At 37.8% G+C, this 21,015-nt stretch overlaps 1 protein-coding gene across 1 annotated transcript in view; it reads right to left on the bottom strand.

Annotated features, from left to right (window-relative positions):
• PAFAH1B1 (platelet activating factor acetylhydrolase 1b regulatory subunit 1) overlaps positions 1-21,015 on the bottom strand; it is a 67,654-nt gene that overhangs the window by 21,159 nt on the left and 25,480 nt on the right. Inside the window, exon 2 of the mRNA XM_006099163.3 lies at positions 16,121-16,343. Within this exon, the coding sequence (XP_006099225.1) occupies positions 16,121-16,152 (32 nt within the window). The 5' untranslated portion in view covers positions 16,153-16,343. The remainder of the gene's footprint in view (positions 1-16,120; positions 16,344-21,015) is intronic.

Below are 21,015 nucleotides of genomic sequence, written 5' to 3' on the forward strand. Positions count from 1 at the left end.
CCAACCAAAAGCCACACTGGCCAGTGTAGCAATCATTCTTTATCAAACTGTAAAGCTGCCTTCTTCTATATTATACTCCACTATGGAAACATGCATTTACTACTACAAACAATGCTGCTATGACCACCCTTGTATAAATGTAAATGCCATTGCCACCTAATGCTTTAGGAAATAAAAACACTCTAGTAGTATAGAATTACTAAGATTAAGTTTTAATTCAATGGCATGTTAAAAACAAAAATAAAAAAAGTGAATAAAGATAACAGGAAATTATCTTTCTTTATGTTCCATAACAATGATTAAAGCACAATAACTACTTGACCAGTTTGGCTCAGTGGCTAGAGCGTCAGCCTGTGGACTGAAGAGTCCCAGGTTCGATTCTGGTCAAGGGCATGTGCCTTGGTTGCGGGCACATCCCCAATAGGGGGTGTGCAGGAGGCAGCTGATCGATGTTTCTCTCTCATGGATGTTTCTAACTCTCTATCCCTCTCCCTTCCTCTCTGTAAAAAAATCAATAAAATATATATATTTTTTAAAAAAGCACAATAACTAGTGGAAGACAAGGTCAGCACATCATATTCCTGGATAAGGGAGTTGAGGAAATGTAAATTCTTACTATTATTGTGAGTCTATGCCTATGTGCTGCTCATGTCACAGCCTATGCCTTCTGACCTACTCCACTAAGATCATTTGATTCATTAAGAAATATCTTCTTTACACAGAGCTGAGATCTACTTCTTAATTTCTACCAGGTAGTTAGTTCTACTTGGGCCTTCTAAAACAAAATAGGAATGCAAGGGGTTCTCAAAACATTCCATCAAATATTGTGTTGCCAAAACCTGTATTACAAACCTTAAACAAAAATAAATTTCCTATTGGTTAGAATATTCCAAATAATAAGGGAAACAAGTGACATCTATCTCTTAGCTTTATTTTATTCATCTAAAAAACCAACAGCAAGCAATTAAGGGCAAAATGTCAAGGGTAAACAAATCTTATATGGTACTTGTAAATATTTACAAGCTCCTTAGCTCTACTCCTACCTTCAGGGTCAATCAAGCCTTAATGCCTGAAACTTTGCCTCAACACCCTGCACACAGTTTACAACTCTGAAGCTCATATAACAGGTAATATGAAAATGCTACATATGCACAAATTATAGCGATTATAATCTTAATGGGCTTTAAAAAAATTTTTTTTGCCCTGGTCCAGTAGCATACTTGGTTGGAGCTTCATCCTGTAAACTTAAAGGTGTTGGGTTTGATCCCCATTTGGGCATTTGTGGAAGGTAACCAATCAATGTTTCTCTCTTATATCAATGTTTCTCTCTCTCTCTAAAAATCAATAAAAGATATCCAGGTGAGGATTTAAAAAAAAAAAATTCCATACTTTGAAATTGCCACTGCTAACCTCTTTCAGCACCGTCTTCTCATGCCATGTTCTATGTCCACATCACCATGTATGCGCATGCACACCTTTTTAAAAAAATGCTTTTATTTATTTTAGAAAGAGAGAAACATCTATGTCTCTCTCTCTTTCTACCCCCATTTCCTCTCAAAAAAAAAAAATCCTCTGGTGAGGATTAACAACCACAATAAAAGAAGTATCCAAGCAATCTGGCTACTAAGAGGTTCCTGTTGAATTTAACAAGTACATTTCCAGAACTTAAAGAAGCCTCAGTATTCCATTCCACAGTAAGGTTTCCAACGAGCACTGCAAAATATTGGAGTTGGGAAGGTGCAGCTGGGAAGTTCCGGTAAAGATGGCGGCATAGCACTGACCCGGTGGCTCAGTCGGTTGGAGTATCATCCCATGCACCAAAAGGTTGCAGGTTTGATTCCCAGTCAGGGCATATACATAGGTTGTGGGTTCAATCCCCAATTGGGGTGCAGATGGGAGGCAACTGATCTATGTTTTTCCTCTCACATTGATGTTTCTCTCTCTGAAGTTAATAAAAACATATTTTCAGGTGAGGATTAAAACACACACACACACCAAGAAACAATGGAGGTGTAGGTAAACACCCTGCTCAGAACCTCCCACCACCACATCAAAATTACAACTAAATTACAGAATTGACACCCTTTAGAATGCCTGAAATCTAGTTGAACAGAAGTCCTATAATAAAGGATATAAAGAAGAAGCCACATGGAGACTGGTAGAGACTGGTAGGAAGGGTGGAGACTCAGAAAGGGCTGGCCCCACACCTATGTGTGGAGTTTCAAAAGGGAGAGAGCCCTGGCCAAGTAGCTCAGTTGGTTAGAGCATCCTCCAGATCAGTGGTCGCCAACCGGTGGTCCGCGGACCACAGGTGGTTTGTGAGGTCCGAAAGGTTGGCGACTGCTGCTCCAGATGAACCAAGGTTGTCGGTTCAAACTCTGGCCAGGGCACATACAAAAGAAGCAACCAATGAATGTATAAATAAGTGGAACAACAAATCGACTTTCTCTCTCTCTCAAAAATCAATAAATAAAATTGCCTGTGCACTGAGTTACTTGGACTCACTCTGAATTACAGCACAGGGGCAGCAGCTGGAAAAGAGCCAGGGACATATGGGAAGGACCTGAATTGTCTGGCTTCAGGACAAGGGCTGGAGGGGAAGCTTTCTCTCAGACAGAAGTGTTGGCAGAGGCCACTGTTCCTTTGTTGAGTCCCCCCCCCCCCCCTCACAAAGAGCATCAACCTGGCCAACTCTGCTCTCCCGCCCTTGTGAATCTCTGAGATCTAAACTGTGGGCCCACCCAAGCTGTTTCCAATGGCTTTTCCATACAAATGGCCTCTCTTGCTTGGCTCATGCTTCTGACTTTCCTAAAATCTTTCAAACAAGCAGCATCTGGCCTCAGCATGACCCATATCTCTGGCTAAGTGGCTCCAGGCCTGGCACTAGTGGCAGCCAGTTTCGATTCATAGCTTGGCCTCTCCTGGGCACTTCTAAACCCAGCACAAGTAGCAGCCATTTGCAGATCACCAGGTGGCCCAGGGCAGGGCACAGATGGTGGCTGACCTTGCACCCTCTGGAAGGCCCCAACGCCAGTGCACTTGATGGACAACTTCAGACCACATCAGATTATAACCCAACCACCTCCATGAGCGACACATTCAAGGGGTGAACTCAGTGGGCAACAAAGCCCTCCTGAAGTGAGTTCTGCTCCATGGGGTCAGCCCCTGCACAGCAGGCTCCTCTACTATAGTAGCAGCTGGTCCTCGCAGCCCATCAGGTTGTGTGTATGGGGGGAATCAGGGGAGGGTCCCTCCCAGCAATGTGCCAAGAGAAACCAAGACTCAACTACAACTACAACAGGACAGTGCATACAGCCCACAAAAGGGTGCACCTGGAGAACCCAGCTCCAGTAACCAGGGAGGCTGCACCACAGGGCCCTACAGGACACCTACAAGGCCACTCTACCAAGTCCAGGAAAGGCAGGAGCTCTACCTAATACACAGAAACAAACATAGGGAAGCAGCCAAAATGAAGAGACAAAGAAATAGGTCCCAAATGAAAGTGGAAAATTCTCTAGAAAAAGAACTAAATGAAATGGAGACAAGCAAACTATCAGATATAGAATTCAAAAAATGGCTACAAGGATACTCAAAGAACTTAGTGAGAACTTCAATAGCATAAAAAAGGACATGGAGCCCTGGCTGGCGTGGCTCAGTTGGTTGTAGAGTCATCCTGTATACCGAAAGGCTGTGGGTTTGATTCCAAGTCAGGGTGTGTATGGGAGGCAACCAATCAATGTCTCTCTCTCTCTCCCCTCCTTCCTTCCTCTCCCTCTCCTTCTCTCAAATCAATAAAAACATCCTTGGGTGAGGATTAAAAAAAAAAGAAGACATGGAAACCATAAAAAAGAACCCGTCAGAAATAAAGGATATACGAACTGAAATGAAGAATAAATTACTGGGAATCAACAATAGAGTAGATGAAGCAGAAAAGAAATCAGCAATTTGAAATATTAGGAAGCAAAAAACACCAAATCAGAACAGGAAAAAAAAATTGTTTTTAAATAAGGACAGCCCTAACCGGTTTGGCTTACTGGATAGAGCATCGGCCTGCGGACTGAAAGGTCCCAGGTTCGATTCCAGTCAAGGGCATGTACCTTGGTTGCAGGTACATCCCCAGTAGGGGGTATGCAGGAGGCAACTGGTCAATGTTTCTCTCTCATCGATGTTTCTACCTCTCTATCCCTCTCCCTTCCTCTCTGTAAAAAAATCAATAAAATATATTATAAATAAATAAATAAATAAAGACAGTGTAAGGAGCTTCTGGGTCAAATTCAAGCATACTAACATTCACATCATGGAAATACTGGGAGAAGAGAGAGAGCAAGAAATTGAAAACATTTGAAAAAATGATGGAAAACTTCCCTAACCCGATGAAGGAAATAGACATACAAGTCTAGGAAGCACAGAGAGTCCCAAACAGGATGAACTGAAGAGACCCACACCAAAAAACATCAAAATTAAAATGCTAAAGTTAAAGACAAAGAGAGAATCTTAAAAGCAGCAAGAGGAAAGCTAATAGTTACTTACAAGGGAGCTCTCATAAGATTGTCAACTGATTTCTCAACAGGAACTTTGTAGGCCAGAAGGGATTGGCACGAAATAGTCAAAGTGATAAAAAATAAGGATCTACAACCAAGATTACTCTAACCAGCGAAGCTATCATTTAGAATTGAAGGGCAGATAAAGCGCTTCCCAGACAAGAAAAAGTTAAAGAGTCCATCACCACTAAACTGGTCTTATAAGAAATGTTAAAGGGTCTTTTAAAAATAAAAAAAATAAAAATATGAATAATAAGCCCTGGCTGGTATGGTTCAATTGGTTGTGTAACCAAGGGTAGCATGTTCAATTTCCAGTCAGGGCACATACTTAGGTTGCAAGTTCCAACCCCAGTTGGGACATATATGGAAGACAATCAATTGATGTTCTCTCTCACATTGATGTTTCTATCTTTTTCCCTCTCTCCTTTACCCTCTCTCTAAAAATCATAAGCATATCCTCAAGTGAGGATTAAAATAATAATAATAATAATAATAATAATAATAATAATAGTAAGGCAATAAATATATCTATCAACAATTACTTAAAACAAGACCCTTACATATGCTGTCTACATGACACACAGGCTGAAAGTAAAGGGATGGAAAAGGATATATCATGAAAATGGAAACAAGACAAAAACAAAATAAAGCTGGGGTAACAGTACTTTTACCAGACAAAATAGACATTTAAACAGAAACTAAAATGAGACAAAAAAGGACCCAGCAACTCCACTCACTTCTGGGTATTTACCCGAAGAAACTCAAAACACTAAATCAAAGATGTATACATCTGTGTTTATTTTATTGTAGCATTATTTACAATAGCCAAGATATGGAAGCAACTTAAGTGTCCATCAGTAGATGAATGGATAAAGAAGAAGTGGTGCATATATACAATGGATATGATTCAGCCATACCAAAGAATGAAATCTTGCCAGAAGCAACAATATGGATGGACCTAAAAGGGTATTGTGCAAAGTGAAGTAAGTCAGACAGAGAAAGACAAATGCCACATATTTTCACTTATATGTGGAATCTAAAAAACAAAATACACAGAACAAGCAGAACAGAAACAAGCTCTTAGATATAGAGAACATTTTAACAGTTGCCAGATGGGAGATGGGTTGGGGAAATGGGTGAAAAAGGTGAAGAGATTTAAAGGTACAAAATGGAGTCATAGAATAATCATGGAGACGTAAAGTACAGCACAATCAATAATGGTGCCAGATGGGCACTCAATTTATTGGGGGTGATCACCTCTTAAGTTATATAAATATCTAATCACAGGGTTGTACACCAGAAATGAATATAATATTGTATTTCAACTATAATTTAAAAATAAAAAATATCAGTGATGGACCACTTTCTCTATATTGAAGGTAAATGTTTAGCTAATAACACTATGACATGTAAAAGTTTAGAAAAAGAAAAGAGATATCAGATGGGATCAATAATATAATACTGAATCCCCCCAAAAGCAATATATATGTAGAAAAATAAAGCAAACAAATTAGAATTAAAATTTAGTAATTTTTTAAAAATATTTTTATTGATTTCAAAGAAGGGAGAGGGAGAGAGATAGAAACATCAATGATAAGAGAGAATCATTCATAGGCTTCCTGCTGCACAACCCACAGTAGAGCAACCCAGGCATAAGCCCTGACCAGGCATTGAACCGTGACCTCCTGGTTCATAGGTCAGTGCTCAACCACTGAGCCATGCTGGCTGGGCTAGAACTAAAATTTAAATGAGTCTGATACCATTAGGGATAATTGTACAACATACTGGTGTTGTATAAAGTCTACAACTCAGTCCCAGAAGAGTCTAGTCAATTCTATTTCCTTAAAAAAAAAAAAGTTTTTTTTTGCCGAAACCGGTTTGGCTCAGTGGATAGAGCGTCGGCCTGCGGACTGAAAGGTCCCAGGTTCGATTCCGGTCAAGGGCATGTACCTGGGTTGCGGGCACATCCCCAGTAGGAGATGTGCAGGAGGCAGCTGATCGATGTTTCTCGCTCATCGATGTTTCTAACTCTCTATCTCTCTCCCTTCCTCTCTGTAAAAAATCAATAAAATATATTTTAAAAAAAATTTTTTTTATTGATTTCAAAGAGGAAGGGAGAGGGAGGTAGAGATAAAAACATCAATGATGAGAGAATCATTGATCGGCTGCCTCCTGCATGACCCCTACTGGGGATCGAGCCCGCAACCCAAGCATGTGCCCTGGACTGGAATTGAACCGGGACCCTCCAGTCTGCAAGCCAACGCTCTATCCACTAGGCCAAACCAGCTAGGGCTATTCTCATATTTAGACAAAATTTTTTGAGTAATGAAACCGCAAAACAGAGGGCACCTCTGAACAGTTCAGTTTTGATCCACTCCCTTCTTATTTATGTTTGCTTCTTTACTTTCTATAACTGTAACATAAGATAAATGAAGATATTATATGACTTCACTCTAACTGGGCTAGACTCCCAATTATGTTGTTTCAAGTTAATGATATACATACATATTATTGACTGACATTTAAAAAGAAGTTGCATGATTTAGTATTAGTCAAAGGTCAGCAATGTCTGCAGAGATGTGGAAACTTTGCCTCAGTTCCTCAGTACAATTTGCAACTTTTAAAATATATTATCCCTTTCCCTCTAACTTAATGTAAATCTATAGTAATTATAAGACATTTATTTTATTTAACTGTGAGATCCATTTAGAATTCAGTAAAAAATTATTTTGCATACTTAAAAAAACCCATAAGGAAAAGTTAGGCTGTACAATAGGAATAGTCAATATACTATCATGTATTGAGAAAGTTAAAAATTTACGTTTTTTTAAATGTACAGCAAATTTTCACTATAAAAATAGGAAGGAGGAAAGGATGAATGTCTCTTATATTCCCAGCTTTATACCAGGAAAAATAAAAGAGGATTACTGTAGGTCGGTCCCTTGCCATCCAGTAGGAACTTGTAAATTGATCTGAGGAGCAAAACCAAAGTTACCAAAGTGTATGAAACCTAATTTAAAAAGAGAAAAATGAGATTCAATAGAGGAATCTTTTTATAAAGGCAAGATGTGAATTGGGCCTTAAAGAAAAAAGAAAAAAAAGAAGGCACTATAGGCAGGAGAAAGGAAATGAGAATAGTACATGATGGAGATCTCAATGTATATTTGATCAGATTCTTCAACATTCTTGATTTTAAAACATTTCTTAACAATGGAAAGGTCTTCATTAACATTAAAAAAGATTTTAAAAGATACTGCCTCATTAATAATTTAAAAAGAAATCTCTAAAGAAATAAAAAAATCTCTCAAAACTTCAACCAAATATAATAGTCAATAGTAAAATCCTAGAAATATCTGCACTGTCAAGAACAAGACAAGGACACCTATAATCACTATTATTATTTTAAATTGTTCCAAAAGCAATCCATCTATTTAATATCTATAAATATTGAAAATGAGATTAAGATGAGAGAAATGGCTGGAAAGACAGGATAGAAACATTCTTAAGGAAAAGCAAGGCAAGAAAAAGCAGTTTAATGAAAGTGGTATTTTAAGAAGACATATTTTGTCAGGAGTATACAAGCAAATTAGATAGGATAGTAACTAAAGAAAAATCATCACATAGTAAGTCAAGCCCTAAAGAATACAAGTGAAGATCTCTTAGAACAGGTCATCTCATAGGAGACATAGCAGAAGTCCCTCCAGACTCGGTGTTGTGCCATGGGGAAGAGAGATGGATTTGTAAACTCTGGAGTGAGATTTGCCTACCCGAGGCTGCAACTGTGCGAAGACCCCGGGTGAAGCCACCATCAACCATGTCTGATCAGGAAGCAAAACCTTCAACTGAGGACTTGTGGGATAAGAAGAATACATTAGACTCAAAGTAATTGGACAGTATAGCAGTGAGATTCACTTCAAAGTAAAAATGACAACAAATCTCAAGTAATGCAAAGATTCAGTGTCAAAGACAAGGATTTCCAATGAATTCACGAAGGTTCCTCTTTGAAGGTCAGAGAATTGCTGATAATCACACTCCAAAAGAACTGGGAACGGAGCTAGAAGATGTGATTGAAGTTTTATGAGGAGAAGGTCATTCAACTGTTTAGATATTTTTTTTATTTTCCCTCAATCTTTTCTTTATTTTTAAAAAGTTCTTTTGTAATGTGGTGTTCAACATGGAATTGAAAACTGACACACACACACAAACACACACACACCCTTCCATCTCTTTAAAACAAGGGTAGGGAATGTCTAGCCAGAGGGTCATATAAGACCGGCAAAATCATTTGGTCTGGCCCTGCCAAGACATTAGGGGTGAGTTAATTAAATGTTTGGCCAAAAATAGCAGGCTACTTTTTTTTTTTTTTACATTTTTATTGATTTCAGAGAGGAAGGGAGAGGGAGTGAGGAAACATCAATGATGAGAGAGAATCACTGATCAGCTGCCTCCTGCACACTGCCCCCTACTGGGGATCAAGCGCGCAACCAGGGCCTGTGCCCTGACCGGGAATTGAACCCTAACCTCCTAGTTCAGTGATGGCGAACCTTTTGAGCTCAGCGTGTCAGCATTTTGAAAAACCCTAACTTAACTCTGGTGCTGTGTCACATATAGAAATTTTTTGATATTTGCAATCATAGTAAAACAAAGACTTATATTTTTGATATTTATTTTATATATTTAAATGCCATTTAACAAAGAAAAATCAACCAAAAAAATGAGTTCACATGTCACCTCTGACACGCATGTCATAGGTTCACTATCACTGTCCTAGTTCATAGGTCTACCCTCAACCACTGAGCCACGGACCAGGCTTTTAAATTGATAATTTTGTATGGCCTGCGAATAATGTTATAAATATCCAAATGGCCCTTGGCAGAAAAAAGGCTCCCACCCCTGCTTTAAAACATCTATTAATTTGAATTCTAGTGCCCATTATTCATTATTGTTTGTTTTCATTGTGCTGACTTTTGGTGATCAAACCTCAGCCCCCTTCAGATTGCCCTCTTCTTTTGAAATGTTACATGTGTGCATAGGAGGCCACCTTTTCCAGGACTGTGCATTTTCAGCCTTGTGGTAAATAAGGTTGACCAATGCAAGTGTGCATGATGACTTTCTAATTGGCTCTGAAGTTCCAGCATGTGATTGCTTTACTCTTGGACTATGACTTTCAGTGGGAGATGGAAGTTTTCAGAGAACTGAACTGTGGAAAAATGACCTTTCCTCAACTTGAAGCTACTTTTAAAATCTAGACCAAAAGAAGAGTATCAGCTTGGGGTCAAGATGACAGATAAGCCCTAGCCAGTTTGGCTCAGTGGATAGAGTGTCGGACTGCAGACTGAAGGGTCTCGAGTTCGGTCAAGGGTAAATACCTGGACTGCGGGCTCCATACCTGGCCCTAGTCAGGAAGGGCGTGTGCAGGTGGCAACCAATTGATGTGTTTCTCTCACACTGATGTCTTTCCCCTGTCCCTGTCTCTCCCCTGTCCCTGTCCCTTCCACTCTCTCTAGAAATCAATGGGAAAATATCCTTGGGTGAGGATTAAAAAAACAAAAAGATGACAGATAAAGTGAGAGTAAGTACTAACTCCAAAGATGGCTTAACTGATGAGAAAGCACTTTAAGAGCAAAGAAAAATCTTGTCAGAAGATCCCAGAAAAATTCTAATTTTCATTAGCAGTTAATAACGTTATTCCTGCAGAAGTGTGTACAATAGAATACTGTTCTTTTTCATCTTATTTGTACTTCTTGGTCTGGGATATGGGTTTTAAATAGACATCTATACCAGCTTCATTAAAATAAACAAAACACTTCAATTACCTGGCTAAATATTAGGTTCTATTTGTTGTTGATGGAGCAGTGTTTACCCTGCATTGAAAAGCAGAATAGTAAATAATCAACAATACTGCTAATAATAAATTTATATCTTTGGAGTTAGTATGGGTCAAGTCATAATATATGGCTACCATTTCACTGCTGTCTGATTAATCATTTATTTGTGTATGTTGTAAGTTGATTGTCTAGTTTCATTTTTTTTGCATGTATCTGTCCAATTTTCCCAACACCATTATTTATCTCTCGTAGCAATATGTTTATGGATACATCTCCTAGGGCAAAGGAAATAAGGAGAAAATAAACAAATGGGACTATATCAAAATAAAAAGCTTCTGCACAGCAGAAACCATCAACAAACGAAAAGGAAGCCCACTGTATGGGAGAACATGTTTGGCAATGATACATCTGATAAAGAGTTAATATCCAAAATATATAAGGAACTCATACAACTTAACAAAAGACAAACAATCCAATGGGAATTTAAAAATGGGCAAAGGACCTAAATAGACACTTCTCCAAAGTGGACATACAGATGACCAAGAGACATATGAAAAAATGCTCAGAGTCACTGCTCATCAGAGAGATGCAAATTAAAACGACAATGAGGTATCACCTCATACCTGTCAGAATGGCTACCATCAACAAATCAACAAATGACAAGTGCTGGCAAGGATGTGGAGAAAAGGGAACCCTAGTGCACTGCTGGTGGGAATGCAGACTGCTACAGCCATTATGGAAAACAGTATGGAGTACAAAAATTAAATACGGAACTGCCATTTGACCCAGTGATCCCACTTCCAGGAATATATCCTAAGAAACCCAAAATACCAATCAGAAAGAATGTATGCACACCTATGTTCATAGCAGCACAATTTACAATAGCTAAGATCTGGAAACAGCCCAAGTGCCCATCCGTAGATGAGTGGATAAAAAAGCTGTGGTACATTTATACCATGGAATACTACGTAGCAGTAAAAAAGAATCTCTTACCCTTTGAGGCAGCATGGAAGGACCTGGAAAATATCATGCTAAGTGAAATACGTCAGTCAGAGAAAGACAAATATCACATGATCTCACTCATATGTGGAATCTAAGTAACAAAATAAACTGATGAACGAAGTGGATCCAGAGACATGGGAGCATGGAACAGAGTGCGGAATCTTAGAGGGAAGGCCGGGGAGGGTGTGTGGGTGGAAGGTAATCAACCAAAGACCTTGTATGCATTTATGCACAACCCATGGACACACAGTGGGGTGGCGAGGGACTGGGGTGAAGGTGGGCTAGAAAGGGTCAATGGAGGTAAAGGGAAGGACATATGTAATACTTTCAACAATAAAGATTAAAAAAAAGTTTCATCTGGATTCAAGTTTATTTTTAGTACAATCTTGTACTAATACTTTGCCAAACAGCTCACCTTTTCTCTATTGATGTGAACTTTACTTGCCTACCCCACAGTATTTTATTTATTACTTTACAGTAATGTTTGAATATTTGGTACAATCATTTCCTTTCTTTTAAAAATATTTTTTAATTGATTTCAGAGAGGAAGGGAGAGGGGGAGAGAGAAACATCAATGATGAGAGAGAATCATTGACCAGCTGTCTCCTGCATGCCCCACACTGGAGATTGAGCCCACAACCCAGGCATGTGCCCTGACCGGGAATCAAACATGATCTCCTGGTTCACAGGTCAACGCTCAACCACTGAGCTATGCCAGCCTGGCAGTTCCTTTCTTATTAATCCTTTAAAAAATTTTTTCAACTATTTTTCTCTCCCAGATGAATTTTAGAATTAAGTCGGTCAAATTTATGGAAAATTCTGTTTAAATTTTGAATGGGGTTGTATTTAATTTTATTAATAATTTGAGATTTATGTCATCTTTCAATTATTCACTTTTTTTACCATAAAAAGGCAAATAAATATTTTCTACTACATATCCAATAACAGAAATAATTCATTATTGTATGCCATCTTGTTTCTGGTCACCACACTAAATTCAATCATTCTAACTGTTGATTCTTTTCAATTTGTTATATTATTCAATATCTTTATATCTGAGTTCATATTAAAATTAGCTTATTATAATATTTTATTATTTTCCTCTTGCCTAGTGTTGCTATCAGGGTTATTCTAGCTTCATAAAATGAGATCCTAAGTTTTCCATCTCTTTCTATTCTGGAAGAGGCCATATAATCTGGAAAGTTACCAGTAATTAAAGACTCAACATAATTAGAGTCTAGATTTGAAAACTGTCTAGATTTCAAGTCTGTAACTATCTTACAATTTCCTCTATAGTTAATGAGCCACACAAGTTTTCTACTTCCTCCTTGACCAATTTTATCATACACACATGCACACACACACACACACACAACTATTAAAAGAAAAAGCAGGAGGACATCAATGGTATGGGGTGAGTTCCAACAGATGTTAAGTGAAAAAGAGTAAAAGTACAAAAGAACACAAATAGCATGCTACCTTTTTATTAAGAAAGGAGGAACCAGAAAACATACATATATCTCTCTTATAAGGTTGGTTCCTATAAGAGGTAAGGATGGGTAACTTAGAAGGGATTCTGAAGAGAATAAAACTTCTGCGTATAACTTTTTGGATAATCTTATGCATATTCAAAATATTATATTGTTAACAAGGATGGGAAGGGAAGGATGCAGAAAACTGAAAAACTAGAACAGATGAACCCAAATGTATTTTAAATGAATAATATAACCACATGAAGAGGGAAAACACAAAATAAAATTAATCCAAGTAATTTGCAAAAATAGTACAGTAAGCCCTCACTTCACATAATCAATAGGTTTTTTGGAACTGCAATGAAATGACAGATAATGAAACCAATTTTACCATAGGCTAATGGATATAAAACAAAAGTCAAGTTCCTATGACATTTCATCAACATTGTAATGAAAAGAGATGCTTCTGAACAAAATGACCTTATTGGAGGACCTGCTTGTATTTGATTATATACTATCTGTCTTGGGCAGGGTAGATGGAGGGAAAACTGTGTACAAATTGTGAACCCTTTCCAGGGTTTATTTTTTTAAGTGGTGTGAACATAATAATTCTGAGACTATTTTAGAAGTATTATAGGACTGAGCAAATGAGTTGAGAGTCAGGGTCTCACTATAAAAAGAGAAAAATAAGTACTACAGAGGGAAAGACAAGAAAAAAACTTGTGAAAATATACTGGAATTAGAAGTATCAGTGTAGCCTAATGATTTCTAAAATAAATATGTGTGCGTGTGTGTGTGTGTGTGTGTGTGTGTGTGTGTGTATATCTATACACCAGTTCTCAACTGGAGGAAATTTTGCCCCCATCCCCCCCAGAGGACAGTGGCAACATCTAGAGACATTGGTGATTGCAGCATCTAGTGGTAGAGGCCAGGAATGTTGCTAAACAACCAACAGTGTACATGACAGGCCCCATAGCAAAGAATTATTTAGCCTAAATTGTCAACAGTGCCAAGACTGAGAAATCTTAGTACATATATATACACCAAGTGTCTGTGCATGTTTATATATCCATGTATTTCCTAGTTCTGTTTACTCAAAGGACGTAGAAACAAAGACAACCCAGTAGCAATAAGTACACTTAATGCCCATATCTTTCTGTGTGTTTTTTATTTTAAGTATTCTGAAAATGCAATTAAAAAAAATTTTTAATGCTCATACGAAGATTTTTTCCACTCATCTTTTAGAAAGAGTGGAAGAGAGGGAAAGACAGACAGAAACATTGATGTGAGAGAAACACATCAATTGGTCTCCTCCTACATGCGTCCCATCCAGGGTCTGGGCCATGGAGGAGCCTGCAACCAAGGTATGTGCCCTTGACTGGAATCGAATCCAGGACCCTTTGGTCCACAGGCCCTCTATCCACTGAGCTAAACCGGCTAGGGCAATGCTCATATCTTGATCTCTAATACCATTCCCCACTAAGAGGAACCAGGGCTTGTTGGAGAAATGGTTGATTCTAGGTTTAAGGCAAGATTGGTACACAACAAGCCTGGAACATCTTATAATGCCAGAAAGTAAGAAAGTGCAATAAAAAATGATAGGGGCATATGTAAGAGCCAACAGAAGAGTCTCCTAGAGCAGCGGTCGCCAACCTTTCGGATCGCTGCTCCAAAGATTTCTCTTAAACCAGCGGTCGCCAATCTTTCGGACTTCATGGAGCACCAGTGGTCCGCGGACCACCGGTTGGCGACCGCTATCCTAGAGGACAACCTAGAACAATTCACACACCAAAACAGTAAGTATAGTAGTGAATGATGAAACTATTGAAAATATAAGAACCTACGAGTTCATACCAATAATGAAAAGTCAACAAAAGGAGAAAAAGATCCCTTGAATACAGTAAAATGCTTAGTGCTGACTAGCAAATGAAGAAAGAATAAAAGTGTTGAGGCCTAGCCAGTTTGGCTCAGTGGACAGAGCATCAGCCTCCAGACCCAACGGTCCCAGGTTCGATTCCAGTCAAGGGCATGTACCTCAGTTGCAGGCTCCTCCCTGGCTGGGCCCTGGTTGGGGTGCCTGCAGGAGGCAACCAATTGATGTGTTTCTCTCACATTGATATTTCTCTTTCCTCCTTTCTCTCTAAAAATCAATGGAAAAATATCCTCGGGTGAGGATTATAAAAAAATATTTTTATCTAATTGTCTTCAAAGCAAGAAAGGTTGAGGAAATGTTTCAGATTAAATGACACTTATGACAACTGACCACAATACCTAATCCTGGACTGGATGGTGTACTAGAGAGGATTAAAATATTGCCATAAAGGATATTATTGGGTCAACTGACAAAATGCCAGTATGGAAGATAGGTTAAATAAATGTATTGTTTCAATGTTTTAAATTTACTGAAATTGCTAACTTTACTTGGTTTTATATAAGAATATCCTTATTCTTAGGAACTGTGTACTAAAGTATCTCAGAGAAAGGTCCTTGATGTATGCAACTTACTCTGTCTATACAACCCCCCACACACAACACACACACACACACACACACAGCTACAGAGTGCAAAATTATACAAAATGTTACCAATACGTGAATTTGGATAAAATGTATATAAATATTCTTTGTACTAATCTATAAATTTGAAATTATTCCCAATTATACAGTTTAAAAAGCCACAGAAAATTTTAAAAGCCTAGAACACAAAACTAAATATTTTCCACTATATTCTTCACCTACAAAAAATAAAATGCTATAAAATCCTATATAGCAATGATCAAATCATTTTCATGCCTATCTAGTTAATGCATTTGCATTAACTATTACGTTAGCCACCTCATAAAGTTCAAATCCTATAAGAGCCAAAGGATGATAAAAAATACGTAAGGCAAAGGAAAGGCATTAGCAGTAACAACAACAAAAAAGCTTTCATTTTTCTATTCTAATACATGTATCTAGACAAAATAATTTAGAAGTGTTTTGAAGCACCTATCTTCCAAATGAACATAATTACATATTAAGACAAACTTGAGATAAAACCTATCCCAACTAACTTGATTTGTTTTAAATTTATAGACAATAAGGTCACAAGAGTAAATAGTGCTATATCAAAGTACGACCCAGTTTTAAAATCAGACCCAAATGCCCACATCAATATTTAAACACTCCTAACAATTTTAATATGAAAATAGATCTCCTAAAGCTGTATTTTAATTTACTACCTTGTCCTTTATGAGAGAATATTTTAACACACACACACACACACAGAGAAACTTACAGTTCATCTCGTTGTCTTTGGGACAGCACCATTTTGGCTGTAATGTCAAGCTTATTTGATATAGTGGTATGTCCCCTTCCTCTGGGAAATCAAAAGGCTTTGCAATCCCTGGATTTGTAATTAAATATTCCACTAAGTGACTTCCACGCAGGAGAAGATGATTCTTTTATAAGTGAATTCAACCAGTAACCAGGAGATATTCAGCAAGTAAGATTCATTCCACCTAAGGAAAAAGAGAAAAAAGATTATTTCTTTCACTTAGAATTTAAATTACTTCTAAATTATTACTTGCAATACAACACACTTTCAAAGATGAGGTTTATTATGATGCTAATACAAATAGTAGGTGATATTTTCAACCTACTATGAAAATCAATGCCAAAAATATATAGTATTTTATGCATTTTAAATTATCTTTAACTAGAGGCCCGGTACATGAAATTCGTGCACTGGAGGGGTGTGTGTGTGTGTGTGTGTGTGTGTGTGTGTGTGCATCCTCAGCCTGGCCTGCACCCTCTAGCAGTCCAGGAGCCTCGGGGGATGTCCGACTGATGGCTTAGGGGAGCGGGCCTAAGCTGTCAGTTGGACATCCTTAGCGCTGCTGCAGAGGCGGGACAGGCTTGCCAGTTGTGAGCCTGGCTTCTGGCTGAGTGGCGCTCCCCCTATGGGAGCACACTGACCACCAGGGGCCAGCTCCTGCGTTGAGCATCTGCCCCCTGGTGGTTAGTGTGCATCATAGCGATCAGTCATTCCACTGTGTGGTCTATTTGCATATTAGCCTTTTATTATATAGGATAGTTTCCAGCACTATTTTTATTTATTTTTTAGTTTTTTTGTTAATCCTCACTCCAGGATATTTTTCCATTGATTTTTAGAGCGAACAGAAAGGAGGGGGAGAGAAAGAAAGAGAAAAATATTGATGTGAGAGAGACACGTTGATTGGTTGCCTTCTGCATGCACCTCCAGGGCCGGAAGGATCAAACTTGCAACCCAGGCACATGCCCTTGGCCAGAATTTAACCCTTTTGTCCACAGGCCAACGCTCTATCCACTGAGACAAACTGGCTAGGGAAGCACTATTTTTAAATTTACCCAGTCTCTACCAGTCACCCACCAGATTTTGATACTAATTTTATTAAATTTCAAATATTAACATATAACTTCTCTGCCTGGCCAGTGTGGCCCAGTGGTTAAGCATCAACCTCTAGGTCGTGGTTCAATTCCTGGTTGGTCAGGGCACATGCCCAGGATGCAAGCTCAATCAACTGTTGGGGGTGTGCAGAAAGCAGTTGATCAATGATTCTCTTATCATTGATGTTTCTCTCTCTTCCTCTCCCTGACTCTCTAAAATTACTAAAAATATATTAAAAACAAAACAAAACATATAACTTCTCTAGAAGACAATAATTTTAATTTTCCCTTAAAGTAAAATAATAAAGATGTGGTACATATATAAGATAGACTACTACTACTCAGCCATAAGAAAGGATGAAATAGTGCCATTTGCAACAACATGGATAGACCTTGAGAACATTATGCTAAGGGAAATGAGTCAGTCAGAAAAAGCTAAGAACCATATGATTTCACTCATATGTGGGATATAAAACTGAAACTCGTGAACACAAACAGCACTGTGGTGGTTGTCAGAGGGAAGGGGTTGGAGGGTGAAGGGGGACGGTGACAAGAGATTTGACTTTGGGTGATGGGCACATGGTGCTATATACAGATCTTGTAACATAGAAACCCACACCTTAAACCTGTATGTTCATATTGACCAATGTCACTGCAATAAATTTAATTTTTTAAAAAAATATTCTAATTTACAAAAAAAGCTATAATCTGAAAAAGGTATGACAGATGATTTCATAAAGTGTCAAAAGACACCAAACCAACCTGAAGTAACCTACAAGATTAAATATTAGTCACCAATAATCTTAGAATAGCTGATATTTACAATGTAAATAAACTATTTAGTAATCTAATGCCCTTAACTAATACATATAATCAAGAAATAAGTTAATACTATTTTTATTTTGTGTTCTTTAGAAGCATGCTTAAAAAAAAAACAAAAAAAGAGAAAGAGAAAAAAGAAAATAAAAAACTGAATGAACTACCCTAGATTTTATGTACTCACACAGTAATCTAATTCTCTAACCTAGTTTTTAGATATTACTTAGTATTTCAGAGCCCCTTCTTTATACTTATAACACTATAAAATCAATGTATTGTGATCAGTTCAATTAGAGTAAATGTAGGTAAAAGAAAAATCAAGCTTTCTTAAAGAATTATTCTTCAAATCTCCCACAATTTATAAAAAGTTTGTCTTATCATGTATAAAAATAGCTAGGTAGAATTTTTGCTGTGTTTAGGAAATATATCTGAGACAATCTTATACTTAAAATCCAGAGTACTGGTATATACAAAATTCAATCGGAAGGGACACTTTAAAGAAGTAGAAAATCATCCTCTAAATGAAATGAAATTAACATCTAATAGAGGGTCTGTGGGTCCACCAATAAATATATCAAGAGGCACAAGATGGACAAAGGAGACAAAGAGCACTTCTTTACTACATTTTTCAAGCCTTAGCAGGCACTATTCCAGGCACCGAGGATACAGTGGTAAATAAGCTAGTCCAGGAAAAATGAGCAAACCCAGGTTTTAAATACGAGTCCTGAATCACAAAGTGAACGCTCAGATATTCCCCATGGCAGCTTCCATTTAAATGGAGATCCTTCTCCATTGAGCAATTCTAGTAAATATAATCAGGGATTTTATTGTCTTTAATGATTCTTCCGACCTGAAGGCCAGCTAGCTCAAAATGATAGCTAAAAACCATCACTACCACTATGTCTAAATCACCAAAATATGACTATTAGTAATAAATTTGGGGATTGAGAACCAAACACAATGGACAACCCAGAAAACCATCCCTCTTTGTTATTTAACAATTCCTAGTTATTTAAGCCTCACTTTTCTAAGCCTTAATTGTCACCAAGTTAAAGCATCTAGGGTCTCATACACTCTGACAAAGGTCACAATAGGGTAAGAATAATTTGATGGTGGTGATTATTTGAACTGCCTACAGGTTTCTATTAACTGGGACAGTATATGTAATACACTGACAGAGAATTAATAATATAAATCAAAATGAAAAAGGAACATGGCAAAAATCCACTATGTATGTACTTAGGTGTACCAGTTAATAATGCAGTTACACATGTTGATATATCTGCGATTTGATATGTATGCTATTTTGTTGTATTGACAGCAAGCTTCAAAACTTCATATGTCAAATTTGCTGAAGGTGTTAACATCATAGATATTTTTAAGCTTAAAAATGTCAAATTTCATGCCAAAAAAAAAAGCATTTGCCGGAAGTTTTAATTCATTATTTTGAAGAAAAAGTTATCGTATACTTCGGGAAACTTATGGTGAACATGCTCCATCTCAAGATACTTGTGAACGCTGGTTTAAACGCTTTAAACGTGATGATTTTGATGTGAAAGCCAAAAATGTCCAGGTCAACCAAAAAAGTTTGAAGACCAACAATTACAAGCATTATTGGATGAAGATGCGTGTCAAACTCAAAAACAACTTGTAAGACGTTGCTCAGGAAACAATTTCTGATTGTTTACAAGCAATGGGAAAGATTTTAAAGGAAGGAAAATGGGTGCCACATCAACTGAAAGAAAGACAAATGGAAAACCAAAAAGTCAACAGTAAATGTTGCTTCAATGGCACAAAAGAAAGTCTTTTTTGCATCGAATTGTGACTGGCGATGAAAAGTGAATTTATTTTGAGAACCTCAAACGCACAAAATCATGGGTTGATCCAGGTCAACCATCAACATTGGATGCAAGGCCAAATCGCTTCGGAAAGAAGACAATGCTCTGCGTTTGGTGGGATCAGGAAGATGTGGTGTATTATGAGCTTCTAAAACCAGGTGAAACCATTAATACTGATCGCTACTGATGACAACAAATAATTAATTTGAACCACGCTTTGACCGTGAAATGACCAGAATGTGCCAGAAGACACGGCAAAGTAATTTTGCTTCATGACAACGCACCATCACACACTTCAAAACCAGTTAAAGACACGTTAAAAGATCTTGCCTGGGAAATATTAACCCACCCGCTGTATTCACCAGACCTTGCTCCTTCAGATTACCACTTGTTCCAATTGATGGCATATGCACTTTCTGAGCAGCACTGCAAAACATACGAAGAAGTGGAAAATTGGGTCTCTGAATGGTTTGCCTCAAACAAGAAAAGTTCTATTGGGACAGTATCCACAAATTACCTGAAAGATGGGGGAAATGTGGAGCTAGCAATGGACATTACTTTGAATAAAGCACTTTTTAAAAATCTATATATTTTTATTGATTTCAGAGAAGAAGGAAGAGGGAGAGAGAGACAGAAACATCAATGATGAGAGAGAATCAATGATCGGCTGCCTCCTGCATGGAGCCCGCAACCCAGGCATGTGCCCTTGACCGGAATTGAACCCGGGACCTTTCAGTCCACAGGCCGAAGCTCTATCCACTGAACCAAACCAGCTAGGGCTGAATAAAGCACTTTTGATGTCTCTCTTGAAATGATCGTGTTTCTTTGATTACAAAATCTGCCATTATTAACCGGTACACCTAGTACATTACATGGTCTAATTTAATTATGGAGAGACTGCTTCTCCCCCCCAAAAAGCAAATCAATGTACAAAATGGGCAGTACCAGAATACAGGGGTGATCTAATAACAATAAAAACAAAATATAAACAAATCACTGAATGTACATTGAATGTATACTGATGTACTATTGCATAAGTTAAAAATTTTAAAATATGTTTTTATTGATTTCAGAGAGGAAGGGAGAGATAGAAACATCAATGATGAGA

This window comes from Myotis lucifugus, unplaced genomic scaffold, assembly GCF_000147115.1.
Source record: "Myotis lucifugus unplaced genomic scaffold, Myoluc2.0 scaffold_262, whole genome shotgun sequence".
Taxonomy (NCBI): domain Eukaryota; kingdom Metazoa; phylum Chordata; class Mammalia; order Chiroptera; family Vespertilionidae; genus Myotis; species Myotis lucifugus.